This window comes from Syngnathus typhle, linkage group LG5, assembly GCF_033458585.1.
Source record: "Syngnathus typhle isolate RoL2023-S1 ecotype Sweden linkage group LG5, RoL_Styp_1.0, whole genome shotgun sequence".
NCBI classification, from domain to species: Eukaryota; Metazoa; Chordata; class Actinopteri; order Syngnathiformes; family Syngnathidae; genus Syngnathus; species Syngnathus typhle.
Genome location: NC_083742.1, coordinates 18,328,563 through 18,346,798, shown reverse-complemented (window position 1 = coordinate 18,346,798; position 18,236 = coordinate 18,328,563). Strand labels below are relative to the sequence as shown.

The 18,236-nt window shown below is 38.7% G+C and overlaps 1 protein-coding gene across 1 annotated transcript in view; it reads left to right on the top strand.

Moving 5' to 3' along the window:
- Positions 1-244: 244 nt before the first annotated feature.
- LOC133154718 (EGF-like repeat and discoidin I-like domain-containing protein 3) overlaps positions 245-18,236 on the top strand; it is a 49,054-nt gene continuing 31,062 nt past the window's right edge. The window contains exons 1-2 of the mRNA XM_061279635.1: positions 245-551; positions 17,537-17,665. Of these exons, the coding sequence (XP_061135619.1) occupies positions 488-551; positions 17,537-17,665 (193 nt within the window). The 5' untranslated portion in view covers positions 245-487. The remainder of the gene's footprint in view (positions 552-17,536; positions 17,666-18,236) is intronic.

The following is an 18,236-nucleotide window of genomic DNA, read 5'->3' as shown; positions in this document are numbered from 1 at the left end:
CATGAATAGTCCATTTGAATATTTTCTTCCTTCGGTAATATTTTGGTGTCTAACCTGATCTTCAAAAATCTAGAATGACCCACAACAAATAAACCAAATACGCCATAGTACTTATAAAAGATATCCAGAATCTCAACCAAATATGCCATTGTTGTGACCACGTTTCTCGAATTTATTTTGTAGGGCCAAACCGGAAATGCTTTTTCACAGTATACCACCTAACTTGACAGTGCTCTTGGTGAGTTGCGCGCAAGTACGCGCACCTCTGTCTCCACTCACTGCGGTAGTACCGGGCCAAGCAGCACCAAGCAACCTCGCAACCACTCCACTCCAGCGCAGAGGAGGACTTTATCACACAGGACCTATTCTTCCGCTCTACTGTTCTCCTGGGGGTGACGGAAGGATAACTTTGAATTGATCTCGTCGTGATCCCCCCCCCCATCCTTCTCTTCCATCTCTAACGAAGAAGCACGTCTCTTCTGAGAGGATGGGACCGCTCCTCCTCTCCATCGCCCTGTGCGTGAGCGCCGCTGTCCCGCAGCATGCGATGGGTAAGTGGGGGAGAAATCTTTCCACTTGTTATTGCATGAAGTGATATTTGTTGCAGAATCAGTTTTTGTGCGTAAATAAAATTTGCAACCCGTGCGTAATTGGAATAAGACCAGCGGTTATTTTTAAAGTGAGTCTCGTCAACGCAATAACACGGTTGTTCTTTTTCAGCCGAGGGGCGTTTGGAAAGCATATGTCAGGTGGAATGCGCTCTCATCCCGAGCTGGGTTAGGTGTCACTGGATAACAACCTGATCAGACACAGAGATGTCACTTTTAATTCCCCCTCAAACTAAATTGTCTGGAAGAGCGGGCTTTGGGTTGATTTGATTTTTATTCATCTCATAAAACAGGGTGAACAAAAATAGATCGCTCAATGAAATCACATGACTTGTATCTAACAATAAAACGGGGAAAATATGATACATTATGACCCTTTTTATCGTAGCCCCTTTTAGAATGACTTGAAGTGAAACGTGACAGCTGCAAGTTGTGTTTTTTCAAAATATTTTTGTTTTTCCAAATTTCCCCGTTCTTATTTCCTCTATTTGTTTTTCCAAATTTCCCTGTTCTATATCTCGTTTACATCTGGGCACCTTTTGTTCCACATTTCCAACACTCCCAATTTTCCCAGAAAAAAAAAATCTTTCTCGAACGATTACAACTTGGCTCTTGCAGAAAACATCGGCAATTATTCCCATTCCCGCATTTTCACAAAACGATCTTATTTCATTTACCTTTAAACCTCCTTCCCAATTTTTTTTAACCTGTAGCAACTGTTCAGCTCATCCGAGGCATCTCATCAGCATTCGGTTTCTACAGGAATAGCATTTTCTACTTGGTTATACAGTAGAGCTGGAGATAAAACATCCTCCTCCATCTTTGCCCTCCAGTTGTGTTGTGACAGGACCGCGTAAGCGTTTCCAGAGTGAATATTTTTCAGTCAGTCAGAGTCAGGGCAGGGCAGGCCTACCTGTGGGATTGCTGTAGAAAGCAAGCGTATCTCTCTATGGAAGTGGGTCATGACAGCCTCTGTGTCTGTGCTCATTTAGTAACATGCACGCCTCGGGAGTCACACATGTTAGACAGATCGAGTTCCGGAGGCTTCCCGAGTCTCTCGGTGTCAAACGTGCGGTCGACTCTTCTGATGAATGTTGACTTGTTTCAGGAAAAAAAAAAAAAAAAAAAGCCCAATTAATTACCGTTGTCTTACGCCAAAAGGGAGGAAAACACAGAAGCAGCTGGAGGATACTTCCAAGCAGAAATCCCACCACATGGAACTTGGTCTCATTAGGCATTCTCTTTGTTGACACCCTGCACAGACTTTATTCTTTGCTTGAGGTGACAAGTGTCCTCTGAGAGACAGACGCTAGCAAACACCCTTTGGAGGATATCACCGAGTGTTTTTGTCCTCCAGAGCAAATTGATGGGGTGGAAGCGCTTCGCCTTCAGGTAAAACAGACTGCATTGTTTTAGAGGAGCATCGCAATACGTCTCTTTCTCCGCTTGGTTACTGGTGCCGAGTCGCACGCATTGTTTAGGAGCACGACGGCGCCCGTGACCCCCCTTCCCCCCCGCCGGTCCGTGAATGCAATGATGCTTTGTTTCGAAAGGCTGTTTTAATGAATATTATGCATCTTGTTTTGGGGTTCTGTCCTCACATAATGGCTCTGAAATTAGAGTCTCTTAGGCAAATGGACGGCCATCTGGAAAAGCGATGTTGTGGTTGTTTGTTATTGATGAGTCATGACAAGTGGTGTTGCTTATGCAAGCGTTAGCCAATAGAGGCTTGTTAAACACAGCATGACATGTTTGGTGATCATTGGCCTTTTAAGTGCATGGGCAGAATTAGTTGCTCACATTTTCAAACGCTAAAAAAACAAAACAAATGGCTAGCGGGTACCACACACAGAGTAAATTCATCTGTATGGTAAGCATTCTTCACACTGTACTATAAATATAGCAGAATCATGCACTAAAATATTCTGACGGTATGATCAGAGGGGGAGATTTTTTTGACACTTCTAGACGACGATCCACTGGTAAGCTTCAGCAATGGTTGCTCTTGTAAGCGCTGCATGTTTCAGATGCGGACCGTTTTGGGAAGAGAGTTTGACATCCAAGCTTCCCACTGAAATACGCAAATAGATATGGATATTCAGTAGACGTGTATTTGTAAATGTATTGGTCACATTTAAAATGAAAAGGTGAGGTAAACCGGTAATCGATGATGTCACAAATGAAAACGACAATAACCGAGGAAACGCTGTATATAAACTCGGTGTCAAACTCAAGGCCCGGGGGCCAGATCCGGCCCGTCACATCATTTTATGTGGCCCGCAAAAGCAAAATTCAATGTTTCTTATTACAATACCAACACTGAGATATTGCAGCATTTTTTTGTGATGATCCCAATTTCAAAATAAGTGGTTGAACTTTTCTGTTGCGTCTTGTGATAATATCCTCCCATTTATTTCTATTGAAGTCTTTAATGGCCCCACGAGGGAAAACATAACTCCGATGAGTTATGACACTCTTGGCGTAGTGTAAGCACAAAATTGTCTCCACTAGCAGCATTTTTGGTCAGCAAGCCATGGTACCCTTCCAAAAATTCCAAAAAAAGCCAATTAAGCCCGTTTTAGCATATTCCAAAACAAGGTATACCGTAAAACCGGGAATTGACCCTGTCTTGGCTTGGACTTTGAGTTGCAACCATGAATTAAAAAAAAAAAAAAAGATTAAATGTATAGCAGATGATAGCCATCTTTTTAAAAGCTCATTATATTCAGGCTAGGGAAGGTAGTCCAGGTGACTTTGAATAACAACGGTTCGTGGCCGACCTCTACGATGTCCTCCGCTCCATTTTTAAAAGTCACGGTCTTCAATCAGTCGAGAGAGGTCATCCCCAGTGCCAAGGTTACTTTTGCCATAATGATCAAAAGGAGTCAAAGTCACTCATTGGAGGACAAGTCGTACTTAATGCTTGATCGGGATTTATGAGTCAATCTTCATAATGCCATCCCTCATCATTGGTCAGTGGCTTCACTTTTGATCAGGACTTGAGTCCCATTAGGATTTGAAGGAGATGTTATTTGTCTGTGATGCTGACAAGTTAATGGATACACTGCTATTTGTCTTCATGCTGCTCTTTTTTTTTCTTTTTTTTTGTGCCGCCCACATTTCAAGCTTGACTGATTAGAAGGACAGTAGAGGGACAGATTTGGAGAGTGCAAGGACACATGCTGAGGAGGTGCTTATCCCAAAACTTTATTAGGATCTGAGAGAAGGACGGCTATAATAAGATATTGGAGTGAGCAAAATTTGGACTTTTTTTGATTTGAAGTTTTTCACTAGAATTTAGCACTGCATGTTTTGTTTCCTTGGATCGCATAAATAATTACCGAGACAAAATTTGGACTTTTTCAACCCAAAAATAAACGCTCGTTGCATAGTCTTAAACACTGCATGTTTTGTTTCCTTAGATTGCATCAATAATTACAAAAGAAAGAGAGGAAGTGAACTTGAAAAGTTATTTCAATTAACGTATAAAACTTCAAATAAAAGGGGAAAAAATGAAATCAAATCAAGGAAAATAATCATCATGGCTACTTATCACACTCCATTATCAAGTAAAAGGCCAAGGGTTCCAACAAGCCATGGGGACTATTAAACACGGAGATAAAAGGGCTAAATGGACTAGCGCCCGGTAACTTTCGCTCTATTAAATTAAACACACATCGTAGCAAAGTGAGGTCAGGGCAGGACTTGCTCAGGCCAACTTGTCTCTCCTGACGTGAATCAAAGATCTTTGGTTGAAATAAATTCTATTTCTTTGTGCTCCTGTTGAGTATTGACATGTTTGTTGCGTTAAACGACATCAATCTGCCATCACATTTTCTGTCGCTCCTTTTGTTAAATGTCTTTGGGATGAAGTGGCAAACACACAAACCACTTGCCCAACAATTCTTTGGATCGGCACCAGATACATATCTGGAGCCAGTTTGGCTCATACAGAAGCCACGGATAAAATGTTTTCTGTGCGTTTCTGATTCATGCTGGTCAGAAAAAAGCAATTAATTTTTTTTCCCGTTCTTTCTGTCTTGGTTTCAGTTCTTTGTGATCATTTGTAGAAGAACTTCCATCTCTTTAAGGTTCTTCTGGGGAAACTCCAATGCATGCTTGTCTGGTAGGAAGGTACAAACGATGGGAGGTGTCCAAGTTTGTAATGAGGCTAAAAAGACTCTCCTGGCTCATGAGCAAACTAGGGCATCTGTAATGAGCTTTGGGGGTGGTTGTTGGGGGGCTTAGAAGTAGAGTGACGTGTTGTGAACCTGCCACAAGCTGCAATTCGACAACACTTTGGAGAGAGAGGAGCTGCGCAAATCAATTTATATTTCCAGTCATTTAAAAAAATAAAATAAAATAAGGTTGCAGACCTGGACTGGTAGGGTTAGGATTACCATGAGTCTTTCTACAATGTAAATCCCAAACTAAAATGATACATTGTTATCCAAATACTCGTACTAGGCAGTGCCACACTTTGTTAGTTTATATAAACTTTATTTTAAGTTGTCATATTATGACAAAAAGGAAGTTTTGCCGTCGGAAAATAACATCGGGGGGAATTAAATGACTAACAATTCTGTTTGAAATCATTATTAGGTTTTTGGATGTGGCATGTTTTTCTATTAAATTCACTCTACTTGTCGCATTTAATAAGGATGAAAAACATAGCGCCTTTTGCTTGGCAGGATCAATAACTGATACAGACAACAAACATGTCAATCTAAATTCATATCACCCAAAATGTTTCAAGTACACTACCGTTCAAAAGTTTGGGGTCACAAAATTGTTTGGGTGACCCCAAACTTTTGAACGGAAGTGTATATATTTATTTAGATAATTATTTATAGATTATATATATAATCTTCTTTGTAAAAAATCGTATAATATATATGTATATTTATATTCATAGATTATATATAATCTTATACAAATATAAGATATAATTTATAATATTTAATTCATAATATTTTATTATAATAATATTTACACTACCGTTCAAAGGTTTGGGGTCACCCAAACAATTTTGTGACCCCAAACTTTTGAACGGTAGTGTACATTTGTGGACGGTCATTGTTGGCTGTCATTCATCTTTTCCACATGGTACATCTAAGCTGTCTTTAATCTTCAACTTGACTTTAGACCTCATTAATGATTCATTCATCTTTTTTATAAAATGCGTTTTAACTTGACCCTATTTCTTCATTTCACCTTTAATCAAAGTGCTCCTCACAAAGTTCCTTTTCACGAGAGACTCTGAGACCAAAATGTATTGAGACCAAAACAGGAGGTAACTATGACACGCAAGCGTTTTACGCTACATTTAAATCCTATTTGGGTTCCTCTCACACCGTCCACCATTTCAATATTCCAACTGCTCTGTTATATTTAGCTGCTTCTTAAACATTTTGTAGCTTGTCGTATTAGATGCAACATGCTCGAGTTGCCCGAAGATCAATGGTGCAACTCTAATTACTAACATCAGAGATTGCGTTTTATTGACATTTGTTATAATGTCAAGTTTTTTAATTGTCTATTCTTCATCTAGCCTCATTTAAGATACACGTGCCATCGATCCAAATAGATGTCGTGTAGTGTTTACAAGCATGCTCTGGAACTTTCAAATAATCTGTGCCTTTCAATATCGGTCAACTGGGGGGGAAACAAATGGATGACAGTTTTTAGGTTCAGGTCGTTTTTCTAAAAAGCTGAAAATACTCCCGAGCTCACACTCGAATGCTTCTCTTCTGACACGGACGGATGAGCTATTCACATTCAAAATGGTGTCTGCTGTGTTCTATTCACTTATTTAGTGAAGCATCAACAATGTCTTTCTAATTATTGTTGCTATTGTTTTGTGTGCGTGTGTGTGAGTCATTTCACAGCCAGCCAGCCACCCACTCCAAACCGAGATGATTTAATGTTAATAAGCACTGGCGTGATGCTACAAACACCTCGAAGGGTGACATTATGTGGGAGATGGATGTGCTATGAGCATCTGCTTTGGACTATTTGTGTGTGTGTGAGTGTGTAGCTTCTGTACACAAAAGTGACAACTGTTGCCGTACGTTAAACTAAATTGTCAATATATGCAGATTCATTTAGACACAAGTTTCCAACTAGTACTGTATTTTCCACACTATAAGGCGCACCTAATAACCTCCAATTTTCTCAAAAGCCGACAGTGCGCCTTATAATCAGGTGCGCCTTATATATGGACCAATATTGAGCCACTACAGCAGGCGTGTCCAAAGTCCAGCCCGCGGGCCCAATGTATATATCTTATATATGGACAAAGCTTTAAAATGGGCCATTCGTTGAAGGTGCGCCTTATAATCCGGTGCGCCTTATAGTGCGGAAAATACGGTAAATGATGAAAAGCACCCTATCAATTTAATGAAAACAAGTCTGTTTGTAAATATGCATATAAATAAAAACGAGTTGTATAGAAAAAATGTTGATTCGATCGTGCAGGCCAATTCAATGAGTCCGTGCCTGAGTAACATTACAGACGTTAAAGAGTACAAGCAGATGCTTAACTATGTCGCCACAATCAATAGACGCTATTGAGTTTTTAAAACGACCTTTGTTATTTTCCGTCTGACACCGCCCGCCGCTGCCTTTAATTTATGTAGGTGGAATTATTGCAAATGAAAAAAAAATTCAGACATGTCAAAGTAAAACTTGATCCAGTAATTATAGTCTTAATCAGGCAATTTAGATGATTACACATAATTGCTTCATTTCTAAATATGAGTGAGACTTGAAATAAAAGCATCCTAATTATGTTTTTTGTGATAGGAGCCGTCATTTGGCAGATTTTTTTGCTTGCAAGTAAAAGACTTGAAATTGAATTTACACGCAGCGATAATGCTTCAAACTAGATTCGATTTTTGGGGGGATTTGGTAAAAGGCACACTTTGAGATACTCCCTTATTGGGCTCCCATGCCGTGAAGAATTTAGTTAAAAAGTTTGACTGCTTTAGATTCAGGACAAGAACGACTTGGACTTGACAGACACAAACAGGATTTGTCTGCCCCAGTGAGCGCTGTCTAGGCTGCCAGCATTAGCAGTGACAGCCGACTGTCAGTCGTCTCAATACGGCTACGATCCATTAGCCGGATTGTTTTTGACATGGCCATGTGGTAAGTTGCCATGAAGGTGCAAGTCATGAGCTTTATAGCGTCTCGGGACCTCAAAGTCAGTCAAATCCAGTCATCAGTGATGGGTTCGTCGCTTCTGTCCAAGCAAGAGGAAAACCTTAGAAGTGAGGTTGTATGTCATAATAATGATAATACTAATAAAACTCAATAATAATGAACTAAAATCTGCTGTTTTACTTTGATTCAACAGAAAGATGATGAATGTGCTTGTAAAAATCTGAAAATAGTTAAATTCTGAGGATCTGGACAAATATACACACTTAATGATGAATCAAATATTATATAATATATATTATAGTAATAACAAATAATTGCTAATTTAGCGATTCATCTTTGCACCTCTGTGATATGACTTGACTCCTTACTTTTTCTCACCGCACATTTTATTTTTCATGTCTTTTTTCTAACGGTGGATATTTTCTTCTTACGTTGTTTGGCAGTTAAGTATTTCAGCTTTTTATTTGCCTGTACCGATCATACAGTTTATCAAAGTGATCATCAGACTCATGATGAATTATTTCCTATGGTGAGGATTGTTTTGATATACACTACCGTTCAAAAGTTTGGGGTCGCAAAATTGTTTGGGTGACCCCAAACTTATGAACGGTAGTGTAAATATTATTATAATAAAATATTATGAATTAATTATAAATTATATCTTATATTTGTATAAGATTATATATAATCTATGAATATAAGCATACATATATATTATAAGATTTTTTTACACAGAAGATTATATATATAATCTATAAATAATTATCTAAATAAATATATACACTACCGTTCAAAGGTTTGGGGTCACCCAAACAATTTTGTGACCCCAAACCTTTGAACGGTAGTCTATATTCTAAATAAATTAAAGTTCCACTGCAGTTTCACCCGAGCCCCTAAAAAAGCCCAAACCTTGACGCAACAAGTGTCTATATTTTTTTTGTTTTAACATCTTCGTCATTGAGTCCATGCAAATGTAGCATTCTGTATCATGTTCCCTGGACACAGACCTTCCTATCTCCACTCAACACATTGGAAGACGTAGTATCAGCGCCATGTTGGACGGACTGGCTGGTCCCATTTAGATTACGGATGTTGTTCCTGCCTTCTGGCTATCAGTCAGATAAAACCAATATGTCCCAGGATGGACTGGTCTCGTGCTTGAAAATGGATCCTCTCCGCTCATTGAAGTCATTCGTCTCTTTCTTTGTTTCGTTTATTTCTTAAGCACAACGTATGTTGGCATGGTTCGCACAATTGAGCCATTTGTAAGCCTCACTCGATCAACTGTAGCTTTGGGTCCGATAAAAGCTCATCTGCCAACTAACTAAGCTCACCCAGAATTGTGCCTGCCAAATGGACACCGTTTCAGTGCAGTTCATTTTGTGCACTTGAAATACTGAGAGGAATAGATGCAATTCAGCTCTATGATTTATCAAGGCTGAGACAATTTGCTAAGGCCGTTGTATTTTTTTTTCTCTCTCTAAATGCAGTCTGAAAGGTATAAACCGGTAAATCTGCATAACGGTCATTTGGGTGAAAAGGAGGTTAAAGTTAGAAATGCCAGAAATAAACAAATATTGTCACGTTGGGTTATTTCATTTCATGCATTTTTGCTTTCAAATGCCATCCCCGAATGTATCTCCAGGACCTTTTATCTACCGTATGAGGTAAAGTATTGTAAAATAAGTCATGCAATGCCCTCCTCATGGGAAAAAAAATACAAAATTAAGATTTCAAGGCAGATAATGGGTCCGCTGTGTGGAATATAATGCATCCTTGTGATTCACCACTTTTATTAGTCGGTAAAAGGGATGAAGCAAACGTATTTATCTTTCCTCCGTCTTTCCATTTACTGTATAAATCTCATTTGCACTCCGAGGTGCCATTATATTGGTTTTATCTTCACAAAGAGTAGCTGCGCAGGGTTGTGTGTGTTTCTGTGCGTGTCCTCTTGACCCCTGTGGAAAGAGCCGAGCAGGAATGTCAGAGAGAAAACCACACTAATATTTACCAGTTTTATCCGGACATATGTAAGGTTTCGTTTTTTTTTTTTTAATGGAGATCTCGTGTGTTTTGATTCACCACCCCACCACTGATCTGTCATCCCATTTGTCAGATTCCCTTGTTTTTTCACGAGCGTCCAGTTTTCTGGCCCATTTCGGAGCAGTTTTATGAGCGATGATAGAGATAGAGGACTGCGGTAATGATTGTCGATAGGCCAAATCTCAGCCACTGGGCTGGAGTGGTGCCGAGCAAGTCGGCGGCTACAGCTTTGGAGCGAGCTCATGTGCCACAGGGGTTAATCTGACATTGGTCCAGAATGATGGGTACATATTAGTCCAAGGCCTCCAACCAGGACATGGGATAATTGCTTGGTGTAAGTGGGGCATGGAAAAATTTGGCAGGATTTTGAACGTGGGAACCAGGTGTGTCCTTTTTAAAGTATGCACGTTCTCAGATTGCATGCAAACTGTTACTCCCCATATGTGAGTACATATTGTAATTAATGTTGGCTCAGTAGTAGTCAGATTAGTGCATAGTGCAACATAGCTGAGATGCTGGATTTTCCATCTTCCCATCCTCTCACCATCCGTAGCAGCAGATGGCGAGGAACCAACTTCAGCAGGTGGGGGGATTTTTATGCTTGATAACATGATTTCCATTGATTTGTGTCTTGTGGGCATGCACAACAGTGTCTTACAGTGAGTTTGTAAATCTCGGCTGAGCTTCATCCTTCTTTCTTTATAGTGCCAATCATAGTGTAGCAATATTCTCTGATGCTTCCTTTCAATTGAATTGTAGATAGGATAGGATAATGATAACGTGAATATCACCATATTGTCGGTCTACATGTGTTGCACCTCTGTTAGCGTATTTTCAGGACTATAAGGCGCACCGAACTATAAGGCGCACCTTCAACGAATGGCCCATTTTAAAACTTTGTCCATATATAAGGCGCACCGGACTATAAGGCGCACCATTAATTCAGTCACAATATAATAACTTGAAATAGTGAAAACAATAATATATTGATAATGTTAATTTCACACAACACATTTGGCCCGCGGGTCAGAATTTGGTCCATATATAAGGCGCACTGGACTATAAGGCGCACTGTTTGCTTTTGAGAAAATCTGAGGTTTCTAGGTGCGCCTTATAGTCCGGAAAATACAGTAGATGCTATATGCTACCCTCAGTAATTCTCTTTCGTTTTACAATTAGTTTGACAAATATTAATTGAGCCTTGCTTGAAACAGCTTGACGCCTCTTTTTTGAAGTTTTGTTTACTATCTGCTCCGAAGTGTGTCGAGTCCTCACGGAGCACGAATATCTAAACTGAGTCGGATCACTTGTATGGTAAAACATCACTGTTGAACATAATGATCTCGTTTGGAACTATTTTGAAATCCAAAGTAATGGCAGAAATATCTCAAAGGATCATCTTGTTTGTTTGTTATTAGTCTAACAGCATTCAATACGACAAGCACCGGCTAAAGGTTTCCACGTTTGACATGACAGGCAGAATGAGAAGAACAGCCGGAGAAACAATTATCCGACTTCATATCGACCCAAATTAGGTGTGACTCGCGACCACTGACCTGGAACTGGACTTGAAGAGAAAATAGGACAGTATGATGAGGAAAGTCACGCATGAGACCACACAGCTTGTCATTGCTCATGACACAATTTGCATATCATCTGTATGTCGAGCTATATCTAATCTACATATTCTTGTCCTCTTGTCTCAGTAAAAGGAATATTTGTCACAATAGAATATTTGTTAGCTTTCTTAGGCACTTTGTACCTGAAATCTTTTTATCCATCCAATCTACATTTGCATTGAAAGTTGACAGTAGCGGGAATATAATGTGCCGAGTCGGCTAACCCTTTCATTTTATTTTCAACAGCAATGCATCAGATAAATGGGCTCTATTTCAACTTTTCTTTATGTTCGAATGCCTACTCGCCAATTTACAAATAGACAATTCCTTGCTACTGTGACCCACTTTGAATTTAGCTACAAAACTTTGAAAGGGGGGAAAATAGCTTGGCTGAATGTGGAACATGAATACAATGAGAACAAATGGCCCTCACCTTTTTGTGTTGAATTCACTGTTGGTTTAATACACAAATTCAATGTGATTACTGAATGCCGTCTCATTTTGTATGAAACCAAATCTGGATAGGTATTATCAAACCCATCTTGGGCTAATAACGTCTGATTATAAAAGATGCCAGTCTTCCATTATGTACCAAGAGGCTCTACTGTTCAAATTTCCAAAACCTCTTCAGTATCAATGCAGTGTAATTTATTACATGCTCTCATGGGTGCCAATCTGGCATCTCACAAAAAATGAGAAACCAAAGAAGAACACGCGCCTGAGTCATTTAGTTACTTAACTCAAATTCCACTCCGTGAAATACAATTTAAATGTCTTATTTTATTTTATACATACACTACCGTTCAAAAGTTTGGGGTCACAAAATTGTTTGGGTGACCCCAAACTTTTGAACCGTAGTGTAAATATTATTATAAAATATTATGAATTAAATATTCTAAATTATATCTTAGATATTATTATAATAAAATATTATGAATTAAATATTCTAAATTATATCTTAAATATTATTATAATAAAATATTATGAATTAAATATTCTAAACTATATTTTATATTTGTATAAGATTATATATAATCTATGAATGTATACATATATATTATAAGATTTTTTTACACAGAAGATTATATATATAATCTATAAATAATTATCTAAATAAATATATACACTACCGTTCAAAAGTTTGGGGTCACCCAAACAATTTTGTGACCCCAAACTTTTGAACGGTAGTGTATATTGCATTACCTTTGACTGAAAAGCATGTACGGTACATTATTATATACGTGCCGAATAAGCCAAAAAAAAAAGTTTTTTGTTACAAGAAGTTTTGAACTCACATTTATTCGCTCTTTGACAAAGACTTGAAAACTTTCTGACTAGAACTGTAATCAACTTAAACTTTACTCAAGACTCTGATTATCGAAAAAAGAAAAAAAAAGTCCACAAGGTAATTCATGTTATTATCGGCAATTTTTTGTCGCTCACGATCAGAATCAAAGGGAAAAAAAACACACCTTGTTTTGAAGAGACCTTTAAGAGTGGTGCTGTGACATTTCGGTGACATTTTGTCTCTGACAAGACTCGGAGAACGATGCCGATCTTCAGCGTGACCCACGGCTTTTATTACGCTTTGACATATTCCGAACCGTTTTTGCCTTTTCGTGCATCTTAATCCGATCAACTCTAAGTGCTTTTGTCTGACTTTGTCAAACGTTGATGGGCTGAAATGACAAAATGGGAGACGCTCACAGCTTGAGCACTTTGCAGCCCCTGCTGGGAGTACTGATGTCATTTTGGTGCTTCGGTGCCAACGTTGATCAGTGGAGGTCAAGGATGGGTTCACTGAGCTTCTGAACCGCAACTGTACAAAAAGGCGGACTTAAACCGGATTTGACACATTTAGGCCATGTTGCATTTGACTGAGACGAGGCCGATGTCTCCCAAGGCCCGTTAAACGTTTGTTACGTTTAGCATAGAACAATGTGGTCGATGCGTCGGCCCTATGGAACCAGAGCTGATCCGCCGATGTAAGTGTCGGTTTTTCAAGACGCCGGTTACGGTCGGTTAAATCGAAGCCTTGTGAGACGCGCTTGTTTGTCAAGCATTAAATTAAAACCGCTGCTTGTGTATTTGCTCCTCTAGCTCAATCCATAACTTGACCTATATTTCACCGGGATCAGGAGAAGTCAGCCATCCAGTTGGCAATATTTTGTCTGACCGTTCTGTGACCCACCATAACGATGTACAGTTGGAGGAAACAGAATTTAGTAACAGAATCAGTGAAGCTGTTGGGGAATTTTACACCAAGTCTTAGTTAGGAATGAGAAAAAAATGATATGACAATATTGGTCAATATTTTAATACACTGGAGGTCAAGCTATACTATCAGAACCTATATACAGTAATTTTCAGATTATAAAACGCTATTATTGCACAAGCTTTGAAGCCTGTGGTCCAGTGCGGTTTGTCTATGGATTATTCGTGATATTTGTAATATCGTAAGAGTATTTGTTTTGGTAAAACAGGTAATAGAAATGAGGATGTTGCATTTAAAACACCTGCGGCTTATAGTCCAGGGCGGTTTATACACTACCGTTCAAAAGTTTGGGATCACAAAATTGTTTGGGTGACCCCAAACCTTTGAACGGTAGTGTAAATATTATTATAATAAAATATTATAAATTAAATATTATAAATTATATTTTATATTTGTATAAAATTATATATAATCTATGAATATAAGTATACATATACATTATAAGATTATGTACACAGAAGATTATATATATATAATCTATAAATAATTATCTAAATAAATATATACACTACCGTTCAAAAGTTTGGGGTCACCCAAACAATTTTGTGACCCCAAACTTTTGAACGGTCGTGTAGATGAACAAAACAGGATTTTCCCCTCCTTTTAGCTGGTGCGCCTTATATTCAGGTGCGGTTTATAGTCCAGAAATTACAGTAATTCACCTTGAATGTCTGTATTGTAATCGCTATAGTGTGATTGAATTAGAAAGGCAGTTTTTAGAAATGAGCCCGTCCATGACAGCTGTCAGCGAAGATGTACGAGCGCCTAACCCATTGTTTAAACCCGAAAGCGTCTGGTGGCATATCTCCGAAAGGAAACAAATATTATTTTTCTGCATTAAACCACCTGACATGTTCTGGCGCCTGATTGATTGAACTCTCTTTTCAGCCGTGGAAAAAAAATCACAACGCTCTCGCTGGACCGTGCGCCAAGTCACATCAATCACAGGGCGCGCGATGGCTGGAGTAGTTGACATTCAAACAGGAAAGCTGCCTCCGTTTGCCTTCAGACATGCATCACATGGTCCAACATCACACAAGGAACATGGAGCAGTGAAGGAAAAGATTACTGACTTCCTGTGGAGATGTTGTGGGACGACATACATTGTGGTTACGACGCTATAATAGGATATGTTTTTTGTATTTATATTTTTAAACCAGAAGTATGAGTGGGTTCGGCACTTATGGGTATCGGGTATGTGTATCGGTGATTAATCACTGAGTTGAGTTAACTTTTATTATTAATGTAGAGTATAGGAGAATTGTAAATGTTCAAATTAAATAAGTTGCAGTGGGTAACGATAATATTTGTACAGTGCCTCTGCCTCGTTTTTGATGAACACTTAGGCCTGCTATACCGCTGGAATGTTGCCTAGAGTGGTGGTACTTGGTGAGCCAAGTCTTTATTTAGGGTGGCACTTGCTGTTGAAAATATGCAAACCGTTATATTAGAGCGTAACAAAAATAACACAAATTATAAACCACAAAGGCAAAATATGTCATGTCGGCTGGTTATCATTCCTGGACAAGGCAGTAAATTAGAAGTGAACTTGTATGTTTTTTCAATTATGGAAAATTGGGGAAGATTTTGTTGTCACAACAGTCCAAGGAACGGTCGGAAATACGTTTTCGGATATTTTGGGGTGAGACCCTTTTCATGCTTTTCACGTTGGCCTGAAGGTGTCATTTCTTTTCTGTGATCCAGATTACACCTGTGGCTCAAATAGACCCCAAATATTCTTGATGTCGAGATGTCTACGCCTTCACATTTCCATGAGTAAAAAACAGAAAGGACTTCAATTCAGTCATTTTATCATTTTTATCATTACATTTTCCGGCTCATGTTGCCATCCACTTCCATAAATCAAAGTGTCAGCAGATCAATCATTGTTGCTATTTACTATTGGTTTTCTCTTTAAAACCCTTAAAAACATCTTGGCCATTCAGAGCATCTGTCAGACGGACAGACACCAATGTGCCCTCCCAGCCCTTTCCTATTTTTTTCTGCTTTATGCATTCTCCATTAGCGAGGTGTCAGCACGCTTTGGTGGCGCTATAGATCGTCACGTCAAAACATGGCAGAAAGCTGTCAAGCAGACTCCCTCGGCAGGCCGAGCGAGCCTCCGTGATGGCTCTTACACAGTTGATTTGCTGCCACTCTCATTATTAGTAACACTTGGAAATGGAACCACTTGGCTGGGATTACCTTGTTTGGAATTCTTATTCAAGAGCTAATTCCCAAAGGAGAACAATAATCTGCTTATTTGTGATGTTAAATTGTATGTTTTGAGGTTTCTTTTTTCGGTGGAAGACGTATCGTGAATGACTGGTTCATATTACATTTTTTGCTTTCTGATCCTGAAAGGGAAACCCTCAAGGTATTGTCGTGTATGCCTTCATCGCCAAGCAGATGAGAATTCTGTATTTCCTTTTGACGATTTGGACAGTATTTGATGAACAGATTTAGTTTTTTTTTTAAATTGTGTTCAATCGGTTTGCACGTCTACCTTATACCGTAATTTTCGGACTATAAGTCGCGGTTTTTTTTCATAGTTTGGGTGGGGGGGGCGACTTATATACATATATATGGTTTTTTTTTCACTTTTTTGGGCATTTTATGGCTGTTGCGACTTATACTCCGGTGCGATTTATAGTCCGAAAATTACGGTAGTTCTGATGTTTGGGGTTCAATTCTCGACTGTGGCCTTATTTTGATGATGAAGCAATCTATATACTTCCAAAGCATATTTTTGTATGACATGATTTGGATTCTTCTGTTCTATAACCAATAAGTTGCTTTTTCTTTTTGAACGCACTCAACTACAAGTCAGCCATTTGCATCGCATTGATTTATAAAAGGAATAACCCTCACTCAAGACCTTGTCATAAAACAGATGCTGCACATTTGCTCGGATTGTAATATAAAGTAGCTCGGAGCTAATTCATGTATCATATGCTCCGCTTTCAATAAGTTGTAAAAGTCTCAATGTCTTGATCATCACCATTAGCGATAAGAGGAAGGAGGGGGTGTTAAATATGAATTATCAGTCTCAGCCCGAGTTGTTAATCATCTTTAGCTTTCCATGTTTCCATTCTTTCGAGCTCTCCAAAGCACAGATGATTAAGAGCTACCGAGCGTTCTCGACATCGAAAACGCTGAATTGAAACAATGGTGGTGCAAAATGTGGAACAGCACGCTGTTGTTTTACGACATGCTTTTGCAGTAATTCATTCTTTGAAAAATGTGGATGTGACACACATTCAACACACAATTCTGCACACATTCGTAATGTCTTTTGCTTTTAGATGTTTTACTTATAATTTAGTTACCGTATTTTCCGCACTATAAGGCGCACCTAAAAACCTCCAATTCTCTCAGTGCGCCTTATAATCTGGTGCGCCTTATATATGGACCAATATGGATTCGTGGATGAGGACTAATTTATTGAAGTAATCTTTAGGTGTTTATTTTGTGTGTTGTGTGATATTAACGTTTGAGCAACGTTGAGTTATTGATCTATTGTGATTGTTTTCAATATTTCGAGTGTTACTATAATGTGATTGCATTCACGTTTGAGCAACGTTGAGTTATTTATTCTATGCGCTTTATAATCCGGTGTGCTTTATATATGGACAAAGTTTTAAAATGGGCCATTCATTCAAGGTGTGCCTTATAATCCGGTGCACCTTATAGTGCGGAAAATACGGTAGTTCAAAGTTTTAGAGAAGGTTAAATTAAGTCTACATGTAAAAGGTTTTAGTGGATTTTAGGTTGATCCTGAAATGGTCTTAACTGCACCAATTTTTTATTTTATTTTTTGCATGTAGGTCCTTGCCACCCAAACCCTTGCCACAACAGAGGGGCGTGTGAGATGAGTGAGACCTACAGGGGGGACACCTTCATTGGATATGTCTGCAAGTGTCCACCAGGCTTCAGCGGGGTTCACTGCCAACACAGTAAGTTGAAAAAAAAAAATCATTCCATCAAGTCAATGGGTTTGGGTTAGTAAATATGTAACATGCCAATGAGCAAGCTCTCAATTATTCCATCCTGATCTCTAATGATCATAGAAGAACATTGATATCAGATAAGTTGTCATCATGTTTTGATTAAAAGACATATCCCCACAAAAGGGAAACGGGTAAAGTCAACATATGGGTATCACGTTATTGTATTTGTCTCCAGCCAAAACAAAACTCATCATCATTCAGTTATTGTTCTCTTTTAAGCCCTCAAGGTTGCGGGAAGCTGATTTGAAACGGGCTGAATGCACTAATGGCTGTCAATTTTCCTCGCAGTCATTACACTTCAATGGGAGAAAATGAGTGAGCGAGAGAGTGACAATACTTCATCTGGAGAGACAAATAATCAAATCTACAGCTCTATGGCAATTAAATGATAAACAGACGTGAATAATTGCTACTTGGTCGTCTAACTTAATGCTGAGGGATATTATCAGACTTAAAAAAAAAAAAGATTCCCAGATTGAGATTTATCTGATGTAGAAATGTAACATATGATTTTGTG